The 19,254-nt window shown below is 46.7% G+C and overlaps 8 protein-coding genes across 8 annotated transcripts; 3 read left to right on the forward strand and 5 right to left on the reverse strand.

The window, feature by feature from the left end:
* Positions 1-2,509: 2,509 nt before the first annotated feature.
* N7478_011429 (double-stranded RNA binding motif domain-containing protein) lies at positions 2,510-3,295 on the reverse strand (the record flags this gene model as incomplete). Its single annotated transcript, XM_056927643.1, has 1 exon — positions 2,510-3,295. The coding sequence occupies one exon, from the start codon at positions 3,293-3,295 to the stop codon at positions 2,510-2,512; it is 786 nt and encodes a 261-aa protein (XP_056774691.1).
* A 973-nt stretch (positions 3,296-4,268) lies between these two features.
* Positions 4,269-4,880, forward strand: N7478_011430 (double-stranded RNA binding motif domain-containing protein; the record flags this gene model as incomplete). The annotated part of the gene is made up of 1 exon (XM_056927644.1): positions 4,269-4,880. One exon carries the CDS (start codon positions 4,269-4,271, stop codon positions 4,878-4,880), a length of 612 nt encoding a protein of 203 aa, XP_056774692.1.
* A 145-nt stretch (positions 4,881-5,025) lies between these two features.
* On the reverse strand, positions 5,026-5,921 carry N7478_011431 (RNase H1/viroplasmin domain-containing protein; the record flags this gene model as incomplete). The annotated part of the gene is made up of 2 exons (XM_056927645.1): positions 5,026-5,551; positions 5,782-5,921. 2 exons carry the CDS (start codon positions 5,919-5,921, stop codon positions 5,026-5,028), a joined length of 666 nt encoding a protein of 221 aa, XP_056774693.1.
* Positions 5,922-6,981: 1,060 nt separating this feature from the next.
* N7478_011432 (uncharacterized protein) lies at positions 6,982-7,404 on the reverse strand (the record flags this gene model as incomplete). Its single annotated transcript, XM_056927646.1, has 1 exon — positions 6,982-7,404. One exon carries the CDS (start codon positions 7,402-7,404, stop codon positions 6,982-6,984), a length of 423 nt encoding a protein of 140 aa, XP_056774694.1.
* Positions 7,405-8,257: 853 nt separating this feature from the next.
* On the forward strand, positions 8,258-9,536 carry N7478_011433 (uncharacterized protein; the record flags this gene model as incomplete). The annotated part of the gene is made up of 2 exons (XM_056927647.1): positions 8,258-8,270; positions 8,314-9,536. 2 exons carry the CDS (start codon positions 8,258-8,260, stop codon positions 9,534-9,536), a joined length of 1,236 nt encoding a protein of 411 aa, XP_056774695.1.
* A 277-nt stretch (positions 9,537-9,813) lies between these two features.
* Positions 9,814-11,453, forward strand: N7478_011434 (uncharacterized protein; the record flags this gene model as incomplete). Its single annotated transcript, XM_056927648.1, has 3 exons — positions 9,814-10,194; positions 10,248-11,259; positions 11,329-11,453. 3 exons carry the CDS (start codon positions 9,814-9,816, stop codon positions 11,451-11,453), a joined length of 1,518 nt encoding a protein of 505 aa, XP_056774696.1.
* A 515-nt stretch (positions 11,454-11,968) lies between these two features.
* N7478_011435 (MFS transporter) lies at positions 11,969-13,902 on the reverse strand (the record flags this gene model as incomplete). The annotated part of the gene is made up of 2 exons (XM_056927649.1): positions 11,969-12,899; positions 12,983-13,902. 2 exons carry the CDS (start codon positions 13,900-13,902, stop codon positions 11,969-11,971), a joined length of 1,851 nt encoding a protein of 616 aa, XP_056774697.1.
* Positions 13,903-16,558: 2,656 nt separating this feature from the next.
* Positions 16,559-19,126, reverse strand: N7478_011436 (uncharacterized protein; the record flags this gene model as incomplete). The annotated part of the gene is made up of 1 exon (XM_056927650.1): positions 16,559-19,126. The coding sequence occupies one exon, from the start codon at positions 19,124-19,126 to the stop codon at positions 16,559-16,561; it is 2,568 nt and encodes an 855-aa protein (XP_056774698.1).
* Positions 19,127-19,254: the final 128 nt, after the last annotated feature.

Below are 19,254 nucleotides of genomic sequence, written 5' to 3' on the forward strand. Positions count from 1 at the left end.
CAGGCAAGATCGCTCAACTCGATCGAGCACCTAGATAAAACAACCCTCTCTGAATGGTATCCAGTTATACTAGTTCATACGCGTTCGCCCCTATCCGACATATAACTACATGGAGGAGACTCGGGACGGGTATGTTTGCACTGTCTGCACGTTTGTGCGGTTTGACCCACTCTCGGATGTAGACCAATCAGATGATTGGCCTGGAGAGTGGCATCCGCCTATATGTATGTAGCATAGCTCTCTCTCTTCTTTCCCTTTCCTCAACGTTGTTATTCGTTGTTCTTCGCGCCTTCTCCATTCTGGTAGATCATAGGCACCTCATCACACATATCATGGCAATTTTCTTGGAGCCATGCATATTGTAGTGGGGAAAACCTCCACCCAATCAGAAGTGACCATTACAGTCGCGGATTTATCAATGTTTTTGTTTCTTGTAGTTATATAGTATCGCGTTACAATTAGTTCTACGGAATACACACTTCTTATACTCTTTGATCACGTCCTGCGATTCTGATTTCTCTGATTTCCTGTGTGGACTGGGGAAAGATATCAATGTTTTGCCGTAGGTTTTTCTGACTAGTATTCCGATATAGGCCTATTTTGTCACGGGATTCCTGAATCCCCTCGGGTACGACTCGGGCCGATTCATGGCCGCTCCGCGGGCATATCTACCTCGATACACCCGCTTATGCATGACGGCCCTAAGCCCTAGCAATATAAAAACGCACGAACGATAGCTACGATTCTTGTTCGACAAGAATCAGTCTGTGTATCATGATCTCTACTATCCGATATCCTTGCCTAGTCACAGGTCTCTAGCCTGACAACTTAGTAACCATTACAAAAGGGTAGTAGAAAGTTTAGAATATAATAGATACTAGAAAAAGAAAATTTTCCTATTTTAGTTAAATAAATATTTCTTTTAGTCCTTTAGTCTATTAATATTATAGGAAATCTTATTCTTTACTAAAATATCTAGATATAGTTAAAAGAATTTAAAAGACATAAATCTATTAAAGTCTTTAATGATAGCAGTCAAGGAAGCAGCGGCAATAAGAGAATCCACCATTTTTCGGACGGCCGGTAGGGTTTTGCCTCGATTCCCTTGATGAATCTGTAGATGTAAATGAAAATAGAAGGGAGCCTTGTTTTTACTAGAACAGCACGAGATCTTGGATCAATCAGTTTGGCCGAAATCGGTAACGGTTGCAATGGGCTTTATCAGTCGAAGGGGGGGTTGTGGGTGGTTCCCCGCGTTGTTGACACGATAACCACCTGACCGCCTATGAAAGTAATCAGCCCTCGGAAAGAACCTTTCAATAAGAGGAGAAGGGGCTGACTAGGAGGATTCACCGCATTTCTCGTTTACAAGGCATTAAATGCTGAATCAACACAAAGCAGCAGCTGAATGTTTATTATCAGGTATTGAATCATATCTCTCGCCATCAAGACACATAAGCACATATTTCTTTGCTCCATCTCAAACATCACCACCATTTTCAACATCTTCAGACGTATTAGTCTCTTGATTTGTCCAAAAGCGAAAGCTGCTTGGGAAATTTGGTTATAGATCGCGAATATTGATGATACCGCTTCAACGGCTTTCATTGTAAACGTTGCCTACTTCAGTCAGTTAACCAAGTCATTATTATGCCTTCAACACGCAAGGATGCGGGGTTATGAGGCTCAATCCTGCCTTGGTAGAGAAGCCAACGATAAGAGGGCCTAAGAAGCCTATCACCGTAGCCCACGACATTCCTACATGCATAGTGCCGCAGCTTGCATCACACCATGCCCATGCACAACGATCGTAGTGGATGCACAACGTAAGACAATCCAGTTTTTGAAAGAAGCTGCCTGTTCAGGCTGGTGCCACAAACCATCTCCTCGTGCTGGGTTTGAATCGCTGAGTTGTCCTATTTTATTTTTGTTGGCTGTGAGCCAGCGGTATCCAGCCACGGTCAGAGTGAGCGGGCTTACGGGACTTGCGGAGTGCAGTGGGCCAGACGCCTCGCAAGCGAATACACATCTTAGATCTTTTCATTCATATTTCCATGCCCTAGGTATCCAGAGATATGGGCTTTGAGGCTCAAAAGCTCAGTGACAATAGAACCCATCATACGAGAGCCTAATGAGTCAATCAGCGTAAAAGACAGCCTTCCAAATTGTTTAGCTGTATGAAACTATTTGCACTGCCTCACGCCCGTGCATAAGTAACACAACGACTGTATAATAAGGACCATCAAGAACATTGAAAATAGCCAATCAGCTGTACCAAGGCGATGGCAAACAGGAAATATATTCGTTTATTCAGTGACTGATCTCACAGACCTGGTAGGAAAAACAAACCGATGATACTATAGACGAAAGGCAGAATGAATATATTTTTTTCGAAAGAGCCGATTACAAAAGACTAGAAATTCGAAACTTCATTTTGCGGCTAGCAAGCCTCTCAAAGAATAAATAATTCAGTTTAAAGCAGTTATTAGCCACAAAAGACAAGCCAAACTTAGATATAACCATAATCGTTGCCAATAAACCCTCTGCCCATCTGTAACCAGAGAGATTTAGAGGCAGAATGCTTTGCTGCCTTCTTGGAATTGGCCTCCGCATAAGAATGGAGATCCTTGTATTGAACCGTAGCCCCCCACCTGGGGGGTTCAAGTACTTTTCGCTTCAAAGTATACCGAGGCACGCAAGATTCTGCATCTCCCGTTTCTTTCAAAGCGCTTGTGTAAACATGGTCATCGATCTCTGTTTCGCTTCGATGGTATTCAAAAAGTTGGGAGGGAGATGGCTGATGATTTTTTCCAGTTTCAGGATACACCCGAGTGGCATGCGCCAGAGTGGCCTGCACCTGAGAGGCCTGCACCTGAGTGGCCTGCGCCGGGGTGGCCTGTGCCGTGTCCTGCGCCGGAGTGGCCTGCGCCTGAAGGGCCTGTGCCGGGGTGTCCTGCGCCAGAGTGGCCTGCGCCTGAGTGGCTTGCGCCTGAGTGGCCTGCGCCTGAGTGGCCTGCGCCTGAAGGGCCTGTGCCGGGGTGTCCTGCGCCAGAGTGGCCTGCACCTGAGTGGCTTGCGCCTGAGTGGCCTGCGCCGGGGTGGCCTGTGCCGTGTCCTGCGCCTGAGTGGCTTGCGCCTGAGTGGCTTGCGCCTGAGTGGCCTGCACCTGAGTGGCTTGCGCCTGAGTGGCCTGCGCCGGGGTGGCCTGTGCCGTGTCCTGCGCCGGAGTGGCCTGCGCCGGAGAGGCCTGCGCCAGAGTGGCCTGCGCCTGAAGGGCCTGTGCCGGAGTGGCCATGTCTGATAAAAGAGTCAGTATGAACATCCAGTTGGTATAGTACTAGTCCATTATACTTGCCTTCATCGTAAAAATAAATGAAGCCGTCCATCTCGAAGACTTTTGGCATCTCAACTGCTTCAAGCTCGCACGAGGCGGGCACATTAACACGTTGGGGGGCCATATTGATTTTCGAACTATCAATCACCAGGATATTTGAATCTTCACAGTCTTGGTCCGGCGTTGCTCGTGCGAACTTTCTGAGCCTTTGAATGTAATAATGAAGCTTGGCCATTCTTCCTGTGGTTTGCACGATGGTGGGGCTCTAGAGATTCTTATAGCAATTCAATGAAGATGTGCGACCACAAAAGCACACCCGATTACCGATTTTCTCTGGACTCAGCCTCCTAGAAGAGGTCAGGACCAAGGCATATTCTGCATAAGTTACCTAGACCTGATGATGACCACATGCAATGATACCTAATCGATGCGGCTCGTTGCTTGACTGAGCCAATAATATGCAAATTGAAACCTAAATTTAGGGCAGAAGCAATCTAGACTACAATGGTAGTCTGCCTTGGAGGCCTAACTGGCGTTCAGCTGACTCGCTAACACAATTCTCACGCTTCATTTCGGGCCAGGAAAACATCCCCTCTCGAATGTGACACAACAAAGGCAATAACAAGTCTGAGAGACTTTCCATTTAATGCCCCGGGTTCATCAATGAGAAGTTCTAACTTGCAAAATCCCAATCGAATTTGCAATGTCTAATTTCTCGGAAGAAAGATGTGGGTTCATGAGCTCTCATCACCGCATTCGTTTCCTAATGTCAATTAGTTCATCTTCTAGGTCTGGAATGGGCTAAGTTCCAGATAAGCATCTGGATGCACTTCAACCTACCGCATCTGATCGATGTATCTTCACTTAAGGTAAGATTCATTCAATACATTTTGACTTGAAGCTAAGAAAAAAAGAGGTGATTCGGCGAATTACAATGATAGAACTGTTACCATATGATGAGATGCTTAAGGAGCTTGGCTGCGAATTATTGCCCCTGGAAGGCCCAGAGCCAGCGGCGCTACAATTCTACCTCAAGATTGGTGTTCTTGTTATTCAGAGCACTCAAAACCCTCACCAACCCTCCAGCCTTTTGAACCAAGCCCAGGGTCTTCTTTACGGGCACCTGAATAGATGCCATGCGGAAATATGGAAGACCACAACATCACATCGAAGCTCTACAAACATGATAGGAGACGTCTTCGGAGATGAAAGCCACTATGATCAACATAACGGTAACAATAGAGACTCTGAGGAGACAAGTTCTACTCGAAGTGATTTCTATCAGTCCTCCGATGAACTTCAAAAGACGCAACAGACCTACGATGACTTTATCTACACAACTGCTTTGAAAGAGATGGGAGATACAGAGTCTTACCTGCCTCGGTATACTTTGAAGCGAATAGTACTTGAACCCCCCAGGTGGGGGGCTACGGTTCAATACAAGGATCTCCAATCTTATGCGGAGGCCAATTCCAAGAAGGCAGCAAAGCATTCCGCGTCTAAGTCTCTTTGGCTCCAAATGGGCAAACCCCTTTTAGCGAATTGAAGTCGAATGCGGTAAATTTCGAAAATACTTGCTTTTGTTCGGATAGAATAACGGGTTATGCATTATTTTCTTCTGATGTAGAAGAGAATGAAACGGACTTCTTATGAATTACCGGTTGAGACAAATGAACCTGATATTCATTCTGCTAATTTGTAACTTCGAGTCGTTCAAATTTAGAGACCATATCGGTCTCTGTACTGGGCTCATGGTTTTCCTTCACCAAGACCGAAGCCAAATTCAGACTGAGACTTCTTGCCCTCCATCCATCTTTCAATCCACTTTTTATTTCATGGTGCCAAATATCGGCAAATGCCTCATTCCAATCGTCAATAAATTCTCTCGCTTCGTACTCGGTATCAAAACACTGTTGACACGCATACTTGACTCCTTTTGTTGCATCTTCGACTTCTCTGTTTGATGTCAGTCCACGATAAAAGGAGTTGAGAAGAAGTTCGTACTTCCAGTCTTTAAAAATTCCAGTTCTGTCGCCAAGCGCGACAGCATAGAATCTTCCCCGAGGCCTCGCATCAGTTCTTTTGACTGCCCACCTCACGATCTCGTCGTATCCTTCAATTCCCTTTGACTTCATAGAATTCCGCGCTTCCTCTAAATTCTTTACCTCTGTGAAGTCTGCGCCACGTAGTCCTGTCACTCGGGGGTGTACGGATGCCCTAAGAGGAGGAAAAGAATTGTGAATAAAATCAATGGCGCCGCGCAAACCTCGAAAAAAAATAGCTCACCAGGATGAAAAAATGGTTGGTCTATCTACCCGGCCTTTATAAACAACATACATGACTCTCCGTCAAAATGAGCGGTCGAAGTAATTTGTGTAGTTGATGAAATGAAGATATCGGTGCGACGCAAGTAAAATCGGGGCCTGCAGTAACTGTTCCTTTCAAACAAGGGATTTATAATATAGCATGATTCCAGTCCAATGATCGTTTGCCACAATTTGCGTGGGTCTGGCGTGGTGACTAGTGTCTTCTTTGGGGGATAAATAGCCAGACATGGTTTGGGCATCACCAAAGTGCAGTGAGCCATAGTTTTGGGCGAGAATGTCCGTTACGGGCGGCGTTTACGACGACTGTCGGTCGACCAAAGGGACCTTGATTACTTATGACATAATTAAAATTGATGGGTTCGGTCACCTCCGCAGAGTGCGGATTACATGAAAGAATATCCCAAACAGGCTCTGGCAAGAAAACGCCTCGTCTGCGAGGAGATTGACCTCGTTCCTGCACAATTCGGAGGTCACGCGTAAGGTGCTGCAAGTATTTGCGATGTTGTCCAAAATGGTTATAAATCGCAAATATTGATGATATCGTTACAACTGCTTCCATTTGTAATTATTGCCTACTGCAGTCAGTGGACAACTATTATTATGCCTTCTACCAAGGCAGGATTGAGCCTCATTACCCCGCACCCTTGCGTGTTGAGAAGCCAACGATAAGAGGGCTATTGAAGCCTATCAGCGTCGGCCACGACGTTTCTACGTATATAATACCGCAGCTTAGATCACACCAACGAACGTAGTCGCTGGATAACTCCAACCAAGCAAGGTAGCTTTTTTATCATACCAAGGCGTAAATTGCTACAAGTGGCACACTGCCCGACTATAATCTACGGATCGACCTGCTGTGCGATATATACTAGTAGGAGAAGGGTGATTAGCTTAGCTAGTAAAAGTATATATACCGGTTGTATACAATATATATATATATAATTATTGTCTAATTATCCTATTGATACAATTGCTTTTGAATACTAATACTCTGGGCTGGGTAGAAAGAGATACTTAGGATAAAGAGAACCGATATTTCCTAAATCGAAATTAACTATTTTACTATATAAAACTATTAAATAAGTATCGAGTTAATCTTTCGATAATTAGCCTGGAGAGTGGTATCCGCCTACATGTATATAGCATAGCTCTCTCTCTTCTTTCCCTTTCCTCAATGTTGTTATTCGTTGTTCTTCGCACCTGCTCTATTCTGGCAGATCGTAGGCACCTCATCACATCCTGTGTGGACCGGGAAGAGATATTGATGTTTTACTGTGGGTTTTTCTGACTAGTATTCCGATATAGGCCTATTTCCCCTCTTCAATATGTACCAGCTTCACAGCGAATCTTTTCATCCGAATTTCCAGGACAGGGGCCTTCCCCGATCCGATATGGTAAGGGGAATCGAATCATCACTTGTTGCTTTAACTCATTGTCTTTCCCATGTACATCCACGTGGATGCAGAGGTTAAAGCTTCCATGTAACCGCTCATTTGTATGCGCAAGGTGACATGAGTACGTAGAATTCAGACCGAGATGGCGACCGACGAGCGCTCTGATCAGCTTTCTGTGTCGAAATAAAGGATTGTAAAATTGAACTCTCTTGGCTGGGTAGCTAAGTTCATGAAGAACATTATGGTCTTCTTTCACTGCAGTGGAGTATGTGATCACGGTCGTTAGCAAGTTGCGAGGCTTTAGTTTAACCTGTAAACTCTTATCTTCGGTGTCCTCGGCGTCCGTCATTTTTCTTTGGCCTTCTCTTCAGCAGAGAACAGTATCCATTGTGTCAGGGTGGCTAGCAGCACGGAAACATTTGAGAGAAGTCATAATGTAGATTCAGGTAAATGATACTCCTCTGACAAGGGTTGCCAAGCAATGCCTCCTGATTCGTCCATAATCAGACAGCTCGAGCACCTAGAATACAGTATTCGAATTCGAATTATAGGGATTCAACTGTTCGAATTTACTGCGAAAATGCCGACTTGTGCTAGATTACCTATACAAAGCAGTGATGTTGCAAAGGGTTTGCTCCAGTTTCCTGAAAGTCGCGTTTCCCTGGACAAATCTGACTAGAGAAGATTCTAGGATCACCAGGTGCCCAGAGCCCTTCATCCCTGCAAGAAGTACTTTTGCGGTGACTAACATGCATTAATACGACGCGTGCTCAGGCCCAACTACTTTTGCAGCCAATACTTATGTATCATGTTGTTGCTCCCATCAAGTTCATTGGCTTTTATTTCAAGCGCTAGTAAAGGGGCCCACATTCATGGGGCTCTGCGGCTCGTGCATGTCACCGTGGCGCTTCTAGGGTCTATGCTATTGGCCAACTCATGTTTGTCAATACAAACTCACCAGATGGATAGAAAAAGCCGGGGTTCTCCCCGATGATCGATTGGATTCCTATTTACGGCGTATAACCCCCTATTAGGAAACGCCTCTCATTATTTCAAACTAACAAAATCACAATGGTTTCTATGCTTGATAGACTTTTTACTTGTAATATCAAGAGTTGCGACCTCCCATGTATCCGAGGGGTTCGGTGCGAGAGATGTAACCGCCAATTCTGCTTAGGCCATCGTGGCCCACCGTCGCACACATGCGACGACCAGGTACTATATTATCTGCTACGATAATTAATCTGACTGTTACTAGTCCTTCCAAATGATGCATTTGAAGCCAATGTACATGCTGAAGTAAATTCTCTTCGCGCAAAAATCAATGAAAAGCATCTTTGCGAGCGCGCCTCTGAACTAAGTGGCGGTGTTGGATGCAAGATTGAACACACACCGGCATGGGGAAAGGGGGCTCTTACGGGATGTGCCAACTATCATGCTCGTATTCGATTTTCCAATAACTCTGTCTGGCTTATTCGAGTGCCCCGAATGAATGGCTGTATACCGCAATCCCTCGTTGACTATCTTATTTGTAGCGAATATGCTGCACTGAAATTTCTTGAGATGACCAAGGTACCTGCTCCCCGTGTATATGATTTTGGTGTCTCTACTGACAGCAACAGTGTGGATGTAAGCTATATTCTCATGGAACAAATGCCTGGCAAACCCTGGAACGGACAAGGACCACGGGGGAAGAGATTTGCAGATGACGAGGACAAGAAGAAGGTGTGGAATGGCTTAGCGTATATTCTGATCGAGCTCAGTCGCCATTCTTTTTCTCGAATCGGGCCTCTTTTGCCAGGATGTTCGGAGTCAGGAATCTCTGCGCTTGCTAGTGAACGTTTCCTTGTACTAAGTCCTTCCGGGCCTTTCAGTACAGCTAAGTACTACTATGCTTCATATGTGGAGCAAAATATGGCACTTATTGCGGATGGTCAACTCTTTCCATCTTACCCTGTCAATGTGTATTTGGTAATTCTGTATTTGAACGACCAAATCCAGGTTCTTGTAGAAAATGCACACGCAACAGAGCAATTCTATCTCAAGCATGTGGATGATAAAGGTGATCATCTAATGGTGGATGATGATCTCAACATTACCGGTATTATTTGTTGGCGAATGACTCGAACTGTTCCTGCTAGGGAATCCTTTGGGCCATCACTAGTAACAGCAGACATGGGTGCTATCTATGATGGGTGGTCATCTCTCACGGTTCATGTTCTCGCATTGGCTCACTTCTTAAGGGAAGAGGGAGAGCCTGGGCTGGCTGATCTCATGAGCAAAGACGAGAAACTCCGAAGATTATTCTTTGGGCTTGACGTTGATCCTCCTTGGGAAGAGACATTGTTGTTGATAGGAGGTATATGGGCTGTATTTGGAGTTGAGAGGAACACGGAGTGGAGGGACTGGAAGAGGGACATGATGGGGAAGCATTCTCATGATGAACGTCTTAAAAAACTAATTGATAACTCTGGAGAGTGAGCTATGATTATTTAGGAGAAATGTTATATTAGTATTAACTGTTGTTGTGTAGGCATCCATGGATTGTTTACATGTAAAGAGTTGAGGTAAATAATCCCAATCCCGCTCCATACGCAACTCTCACTTTGTCTTCTCTCATCTTCCTCCACAACAATAACAAAAAATCAACAACACATCAACGACCACTCCATGCGTCCATTTTTCCTTCAATCTTATTGTACTTTTCATCCAGTTTCCCTGCGATTGGGTTGAACTCGGTTCTTCCGAAATTGTCAAAATGGCCGAGTACAACCCTTGTGGTTTCTTGCCGATTTCCGATGAGCACCCAGCATTTGATGTCTTTGATTGTTCTCTGGAGCTATCTCCAGTTCCCCTTCTTACAGATGAGGAGCTTGCTGACCTAGGTCCAATCTCAATGGATGATTTGGATGCTATGCTTGGCTTGCCACATATTCGACCTAACTCACCTGTGCCGTCTTCCATTACTGCCCTCGATCCACCTCCGAACTTGCCAGAGGCAGAGAAGGATTTCCAACTCGCAAGGCAACACCCGAACTATGAGTCTGTTCAACATGCTGTGCAGAGGTTCGATAGGTCAGTCCACGCCCACTTGGAATCGGAACATGGAGTCAAAGGAAACACTGCCATGTTACAACAGGTAATCAAGATCCCAAAAATTCATAACACGAGAACTTTGCTGATATAAAATAGATGCAGGAGTTTGATGTATTCAGCCCGCGGCCATTTGCAAAGCTTCAGCCGAATCCAGGATCCGAGGAAATGATCTTGAGCAGCCATCCCATGTCATATCAGGGTATCAACAATGCCAATCCGATCAACACTGCCTATGGGCTGAACAATACCATCATGATCAATGACACCGATACTACCAATGGCATCAATAGTTTGAATGGGTTCAACACTGCCTATGGGCTCAATTGGACCGATACGATAAACTGGATCGATGGGATCAACTGGACCGAGGCGATCAACAGTACCAATGCAGTCAACAGTACCAATGCAGTCAATGGCACAAATGGGCTCAATGCCACCAAAAACCTCAAAAACCCCAATAGCACCAATGAACTCAACCGAACTCCCCCCCCTCGCATCGCACAGCAAAGGCGCGCCGTATCCAAAAACCCAAAAGACCTTCTTCAACTCCTAGGCACCCAGCTCGCAGGCAGCACGCAAGAGGTCACCGCACCCTCAACCCCGAATAAACGCCCCACCCAAACAAATTTGGAGATTGAAATATGGACTCCAACTCCGAAAAAGTCATGCCCTAATTCAGCAGCCGGCTCTTCTCACTCCGTAAATAAATCTCCACATAACGCGCGCGGTTCATCTGCCACGAAGCACGCATACAAGACTCCACCTAGAGTTCGAAAGACTTCTGTTGGAAAAAATGCCAAATCCAGTTCTCCTGTAACCCCAGGATCACCTGTTTTGACCGCATCTAGTCATGGAACCCCTACACCCAACAGGACGGATAGGTCTATCGGATTGCGGATTCCGTATCCGAAGACTTGGGCCGCTGCCTCTGGTGCAGATGTTTTGCTGTTTGAACTGAAGAATGCTGGCGGCACCTGGGAGATGATTGAAAAGAGCTACAACAAGCTAACCAATCATGGGCACACGCGATCTGCGTTGCAGAGTCGCTATTGGGGAATTAAGAAAGCTTTGGGAGATATTCCTCACGAGGACCCGGGCTTTGAAGGTGGTATGTATCTCTCTTTTTCTTTCTGTCCTTCTTTGGCTGTGATGTGCTTATGCTAAATGGTATACGTAGGTGCCATGGGAGGTCTTCCCCAGTTCAATCCTTTTAGCATGGGTGCGATTGCCGATGAGAATACAAACGGAAAGATAGAGCTGGGAGATCCGGATGCGAAGGATATAGCTCATATGAGTCTGTGAATGGCACAAATGTTTGCATAAGTTGTTGAGCTATGGGGCTATCAAGCTATCTACTGCCAAGGTCTTTGTGGTGTCTTTGGCATTAATCTGGGCTCAAGATTGGTTCATCTTCATGGTGTTAGAGGTCGATTCTATCTTTTCAGAACTATGGGCAGAATTGTACGTTATTAGGGGATGTTGGTGTTTAATGTCACTTGGGAGTTTAGGGAAGGGTGGAAATCGGCATTCACTGTACAACAAACAATTTGTTTTAAGATGTAAGTTCTTCGAATTCTAATAAATCTCAAGTCCTTTGATCTAAGTCTCTTGTTTTCCTACATTGTACACACTGCTTGAGCATACTCACGAACAACTTTCAATCATAATATGATGGGCATCAATTCGTACTTCTATTATTTTAAATGTGCATGAATGCCTGGCAATAACAGTTCGCAGGACTTTACAAACTCGTATAAGTGATTAAATTAAGAAATACCCCGGGCCTTTTTCAAGATCTCCGGAAATAACTCAGTTCATCATTGAGACTTAGCCTCAACATGCGGGACATCAGTCTCAGAACCACTGTTTACCACCACATTCTCGGTAGTCTCGGTAGTCTCGGTGATGTGAGTATTCTGAGTAGTCTCATTGTGAGCTTCCCTTGTAACCTCATTCTGTGTCTCTGTCTGCGTCTCCTTAGGTTCAACCTCAATATCTGTACTTTCAGTATCCTTAGCAGCCTCAGTCTCAGCCTCACCCCCAGAAAGACCCTCATCAGTTTGCGCCTGACTGCTCTCCTCTTCCTTCTTCTTCGCAGCAGCCGCAGCAGCAGCCGTAGCCGCAGCAGCTCCACTAGCATAAAGCTTCTCCATAAACTTATCAGAGGCAGAAGCAAAAGGACCACGCGCACGAATAGCAGGACCATATTTATAGAACAAAAACGGCATGGGCATACAAGCAACCGCTAAGAAAGCAGGAATAGACGAAGCCCAGTGAATACCGAGATTATCATACATAGCCTTCGTGAAGAGGGGGAATGCAGCTCCGAAGAGTGATCTCATCGATACGTTTGCGGCGAGTACTGATGCGGCGAAGATGGTGTATGAGTCGATTAGGTAGTTCAGGACAGGCAGGAAGACCATCACCATTCCGAATCCCATGGGGACACCTGCGGCTATGGGAGCCATCCAGTGGATGTGGGGGTAGTTGGTCCAGGCGAACCAGAATAGTCCGATTGGGAGACAGATGGCGCCGATCATTGCGCCGGGGAGACGGGCTTCGGGGGGTACGCGGGCGCCCTTTGCGGCGATTGTTGTTTTGGTGTAGGCGGAGTGCATGGGGAAGGTGGCTAGTGTTGAGAAGACGATGCCGATTGTTAGACCCATGAAGGAGAGACCGCCCAGACCTTCGCTCCAGCCGCGCTTTTCTTGGAAGACGATTGGCATAGCTGCGAAGAGCATGTATAGACTAAAAATCGGTTAGATTGATGCTTCTTTTTTCCAATTTTCCTTTTTTTTCGGTTTTCATGTTGGACTTGGCTCGGCACTTACATTCCGTAAATAATGGAAAGATATATCGACAATAGAAGAACAATAGGCTCGGCGAAGAGAAGAACCCACGGTCTCGATAGAGTAGTCTTGAACAGAGCACCAGGACTCTGTTTGCCCTGGGTAAGTTCAACCTTACTCTTGTATACCTTACCAGTCTGAGCAGAAAGAACAGCAGCACGCCTCCTCAGCAACACCGGTGCGTAGGTCTCAGGCAAGAAGAAAAAGGTGATTATTCCCAAGATTCCAGAGACAATAGCGACCAGACCTTCAACCCATCGCCAACCCGAGTTCTCAGACAAAAAACCACCTACAAAAGGACCCAGGCAGGGACCTAAGAAAGGTGCAGCGCAGTACAATCCACTAGCGAGTCCACGCGTCTTAATATCGAAAGTATCAGCGATAACACCACCAGATACAGCAAATGGCGCAGCACCCATCGATCCAGCGAAGAATCGAAGAATGAGCAATGTCTCGATATTCTGTGCACCAGCACATCCAGCCGTGAAAGCAGTTAGTCCCAACGCCGAGGCATTCATAACATGTCGTCGACCGTATAGTTCACTCAGCGGAGCCCATAGTAACGGACCAACTGCGAAACCCAACACAAACAACGAAATACCAACGATTGAAACCTCCTCACCGATAGTGAAGTGTTTCATAATCTCAACCAAACTCCCCGAGTAGGCAGAGGAGGTCAGCGCCGACGCTAGCGTAGACATACCGACTAGAATTGTAATCCAGCATTTATGGATGGTCGAGTAGTTCATTGGATCGCGCGCATCTTCATTTAACCATGTTACCTGGTATGGATCCTCCTCTGTTCCGGACCCTTCGTGATGGTGATCGATAACATCTTGGGTAAATGCGTTTTGGTCGAAAATCATGCGCCAGTATGGGATTTTAGAGGTCGGGGACTCCATTGCGATTCAATTGTACCGCTATGGGAAGAGACCCTGGTACATCCGACGGCGTAGATGACAAAGGAAGCCTTGAGGAAGAAGGAAGGAAGGAAGGAAAAGAAGGTGCTTAGGGGATGTGAATAAGAATAATAATAATAAATGGGATAATAGCGAGTAAACAGCAGCTAAGGAAACCTGTGACGTACTAAAATGCACACCAAGCCCGAATGGACAGTAATAAAATCGAATAAAATACAAAATATTTAGCAATAAGTACCAAAACAATAATATAATTTTAAAATCATAATTCCTAGCGCAACCAACCACTCGCGTGGAAATTGTTGCAGGGAATCCTTCCAGCCCAGAAACTTGCGCAGAAGGAATTTCCTAGGCCGCGTTCTGCCTCGTTGCATCCCTGATGTGTTTCGGCGGACAATTGTTTTCTGACGAGATCTACATGGATTCAACCTGTAAAAGCACGAGATGGGGAAACACTGAACAGGGCTAAAATCCTTTCAAATCCACTTGCATCATGGTCAGTGGTCGATCTGAGGCTGCTCACTGAATACGCCCACTTGGATCCACATGTTTCCACTGGGCATTATCTCCATGTACTTTGCTGAAGTGTATACTGCTCTTGGCTGGTCCGCCGGTACATACAATCTGGATGTACCTGTCCATGTGTGCATGTTATTAGGTTTCAGGCCCTTTGATAATATGGCCCCCACGGTGGTTCCTAATTATGAGATCTGCTGTATTTTCCGCGTTGTGAGTTGCGTGTGTCGGTGCCGAACATCCACCGGCTGAACGGCAGATGGAGAATGGAGAATAGGATGATATGGAATGAAAAAGATACTCCGGATAAAACCATATGTTATTATGAAACATTAATCGGTCGGCTGCGATGCTTTGACTGTTCTAAGTCGAATTGAGTCGTCATTTACATTAATTCCCCCGCTCGCTTATCCGCGTCTGCAGATTTTAGTGTCTATTTATCGGGGGCCGTTTTTGATGTAACCCCACCCAGGTCAAGGAGGAGGTTGGGTCGAGGTCGAGGGTCAGGACTTGAGTTTGTATCTGTCAAAGATGCATTAGTAACTACTGTATCGTGGGCTCCAAAATTGGAACTCGAACTAGGCGACATAGAAACTTTGAACATAGATCGGATCCGAACTTGATACTCTTTCCAATATACTCCTGGTCAATCATGATTATGATCTACAGTATCTAGGCTCTGCGACAGCCACATCCACATCATACTCTCTTGGCGAGGTGGACGGAGCGTAAATACTACATAAAACTATAATCTTGAGCCTGAACCTGTCAAGGGTTAAAGGAAGAGAGAAATAGGACCCCAGAGTTGTCCACGGGTGCAGTTTAGCCAAGAATGACGGAAGTACAAAGGCTGAATCTCCGTGACTGTATCATGTTATTTACCACTAGCAATTGCCTGCAAAGCACTGCAAAGCAGGGGCAGAAGCAAGCAAAGCAAAGCAGCAAGACGTGTGCGTGTGCGGCTTTCTCATCCCCTCCTAAATGGTCAGCACGGGGATTTGGACAGATTCGGTATCATCCGCCGCTCCACATCTGCGACAAGGATGCGACAGGATCATGGAGTCCTATCAACGTGGCTCGGCACGAAAGAGGCGTTTTGTCATACATTCACCTTGAAAATAACCGTGAAATGCAATATGTGTACTCTATTCTGCGGTTTGAGGGGTTATTCCGGTGGCGGGAAATAGCCACCGGTCTGGCAACAATCTTATAATTGCAATTATACCCGGATTCTAGTATGTATGTCTGTGTATGTTAGTTTGCTTATAGTGCAGTGCATACGTACACGATCATTTCCGGGTCAAGGTCAAGGTCAGCTCAGCTAAGCTGGACATAGCTTTGCAGATCATACGGTCAACTCCCGAGACGGGATACGGGTCGCTTTAAGGCTTTGTATATCTTCCGTGCTCCGCTAACACTCCATTTTTCATTTCTAGTTCTCGATTAGTCCCACTGATTTTGGATTTTCCGTGGTTCATTTCCGATAAAGTGATCCGCTAGGACATCTCCGAGCTGCTATATACTATGTACTGTAGTATTTGTAAATGTAAAAATTATCAGCTAAAATTCTCTTTTTCTTGGCTCTGTGGATAGCCTAAGTCTTACGTACAAATATCATGATCCCTATCCATTTCTTTCAAGGTTATGTCGGAAGTACGGTGTACGGTGTACGGTTACAGGGGTGAGAGAGCTGGAGGCCTTAAACTCAGTTTGGTGTTGCCTGGTTAGTGTAAGATGTCTACACCTTAGGCATTAATATCTCCCAATTGGATACTCTGGCTCCGAGCCGCGCTTCGAGTATAGGCGAACGTGGAGCCAATGCTATCTAGTTCACACAGCTGGTAGATACTACGGTCTCTATAGAATCAATTTGATAGTATGTGATGTTTATTGAATTTGTAGAAGTCTTCGTTGAACCGAAAGGGAAATCCATCCACCGTAACTCGGAACCCCATACACCCCCGCCTTGCCAGAAAACGCCAGGTCCGATACCAGTGCCCGCCATCGTAAATCATGAAAAACAGAAAGAAACATAAACAGAAAAAGAAAAAGAGAAGAAAGAGGATGGCAAGGGTCGAAGAGATAATCGTAAAAAGAAACCAGAGCAGGAGGTCTAACATCATCAGAGAACACTCAATTCCCGCCTTCCTCCACTCCTCATGCTGATACCCGTACTTTGTCCACTCCAATCTGATGATGAAGAGTCTCCGCGAGTTCGAGATCCACCGGTGCTCGTACTAGCCCCGATACTAATACCCGCGGTTGTCAGAGAGTCCCCATCGTCTGGAAGGGAGGATATAGCTCCACCAACCATCACAGGGCGGATCTTCGCCCCGACAAAGCCACGGCGATCGCGGCCTGTACGTCCGCGACCGAGCCAATTGTGTTTCAGTGCTTTGCTGAGGACATCGATTCGTTCTTGCGAGACATCGTCAGTTTGCACACTGGCGATGACGCTAACGCATTGGAGCATGCGGCCGACTGTTTCGGTGATGACGTGCGAAGAATCGGCAGACCCGACTCGGTGGATGATGGTTGGACGTTTGGTTGAGGTGGCCGGAGGGGAGGATATGGATGAGAAAATCATCGGGTCCGGATTGGAGGATGTGTTTGAGGTTGCTCGACTGCGAGAATTGCTACTTCCTGGCCGATAATTCGCATTTGAAGCAGCCAAAGCACTCACTGAGTCTGAGGAGTAACTGTCTGCAACATTGCTGAGGAAAGTTGAGGATTGGGAATTGTAACTGCCGAATCCTGCGTCCAGTGATGCTGCCGTGCCTGGTCGGCCACCCGTGCCGGTGCTTTTCGCTGTTACACTGAGAGTTGGGAAGCCGGTGTTAATGGTATCGAGGCTAAGTCGGGAGAAAGTAGCTTTGAGAGATTCGTAGCGGTTCAGAATCATGCAATCTCGGAAAGCGATCAGTACTAGATTCCGTACGTCGAGGGTTCCGCCCTGTGGCGGTACGCCCCAGAAGTCGCGAGATTCTCGCGATGTCATCAATGATCCTACTCCCTTGAACTCTAGATCTAATGGGAGGAAAACGGCTTGTATGAAGGGTAGAATTGTACCGAAAACCAACATCCACACTTGGACCAAATGAGGGACAACCTTTTCGTCGGGAATTCCGATCAGAGAACTGTGATTGAGAGTGGCGAAGCCTGTCTCAAGAAGTTCTTGAAGATCGGCGATTATAGAGACCGGGGTTCGTTTCTGTACGCATCGTTGCAAATGCACCAGTACGAGCTTGTTGAGATCCTCAATGGCGATTCGCACATCCTCGCCATCGAAGATGACCAGTAGTTTCGCTTTTAAAAAGTCCCATGCATCCTCGGGAGACATGTTGTTTAATCCAAATCCTTGTAGTGTCTCTCGAAGTACTGCTTCACCCATCACACCAGACGAACTATTCAAGGACGATGGCCCTGTAAATGAAGCCCCAGCGGCAGCGCTGCCATTTACAGCTGCGTTGACCAGCCATTCAGTGTGCTCTGACTCGGCGAGCGCCTTTTCTTTCTCTTTCTCTTTCTCTTCTTTTTTCTTTTCACGGAGCGCTCGTCCGCCATGTAGCAAATCTAAGCCACTCACTGACTTCCCGAATGTTGCACCTGGTGCCGGAGATGCAGGGCTAGTAAAGGAGTAGAGCGATTGAGGAGCATTGGGATCGGCGGGTCGTGAATTACTGGACGCCGAGGAGAGAGGTAAGTTGAAGTGTTCTTCCGCGCGGTCTTTCAGTTTAAGCTTTTGTCGGGTTAAGAAATGATGTTTATGTTTGTCCTTGTCTTTGGTGTCTTTTTCTGGAGGCGGCGGAGGCTTATCTCCCGCGGGCACGACGGTGCTGACAGACGCATTGGAGAGGTTGTACATAGAGGAGTTGTTGGATGGTAGATCGGCGACGCTAGTTGTAGATGCGCTGACCATGCGCGAAAGACCACCGGTAAGCTTACTCGGAGAAGGTAAACCACGATCTCGAGAGTAAGGGTCAGACTTGTCACGACTAAGAACGATATGTTTTGGTTTTGAGAACAGCTTTTTCTTCTTCTTGCTTTCTGGTTGGTCCACTGACTGAGACGCTGCACCGGCCCGCGGGAACACAACATTGGCTGCTGTTGTTGCGACATTCGGTGAGGGCTGATTAATTCGGAGAGGCGCTGGCATCAACGGGGGAGGTGGCGGAGTAGGTGAGGCACTGCCACTGCGTCTTATATCGTCCGGTCGCTTCATGTGTTGCATGGCAGCCTGAGCGGCGATGCGGGAAGCCGAGACTTGCGGTATTTGATCAGACGACGCGGTGGGCAATGACGGCTCAAAGAACCCCTGCGAATGAACTCGAGACCTATGGTGTCTCGGTAGCTCTATCGAGGGGCCTCGACCCGACGGCCGACGATCTTGAGGCATTCGAGCGGCGGCGTGTTGAGGCGAGGTGGTGGCTGAGGAAGATCGCGGGTGTGGGGAGAAATACCCACCTCCAGTTGGAGGATTGATTGGGGTAATGGGGGCGGCAGATACGGTGGTCACATTGGAAGAGGCATCACTACCGGAAGATCCGGGGCGAGCCAATTCGTCGTCAGAATCGTCGTCTTCGTCTTCGTCGTCAAAGGCGGGCGGCTGTTGGGGAGGAGGATAATGGCTCGGGGCGGGGCCTCGTTGGGTCCGACCCGGCGAGTTGGAGGAACGAGTGGCCGGGTTCATGGTGAATGATCCATATTATATCTATATATAACAGACCAAATTATAGGGTCAAAGGAGGCAGTGTCGGAGGTTGATCAAGGTTGTTTTGGATGCCTAGATTAACGGGTTCAAGTTTCAAACTACGATCA

This window comes from Penicillium angulare (assembly GCF_028827245.1).
Source record: "Penicillium angulare strain IBT 27051 chromosome Unknown utg000008l_segment0_segment0, whole genome shotgun sequence".
NCBI lineage: Eukaryota > Fungi > Ascomycota > Eurotiomycetes > Eurotiales > Aspergillaceae > Penicillium > Penicillium angulare.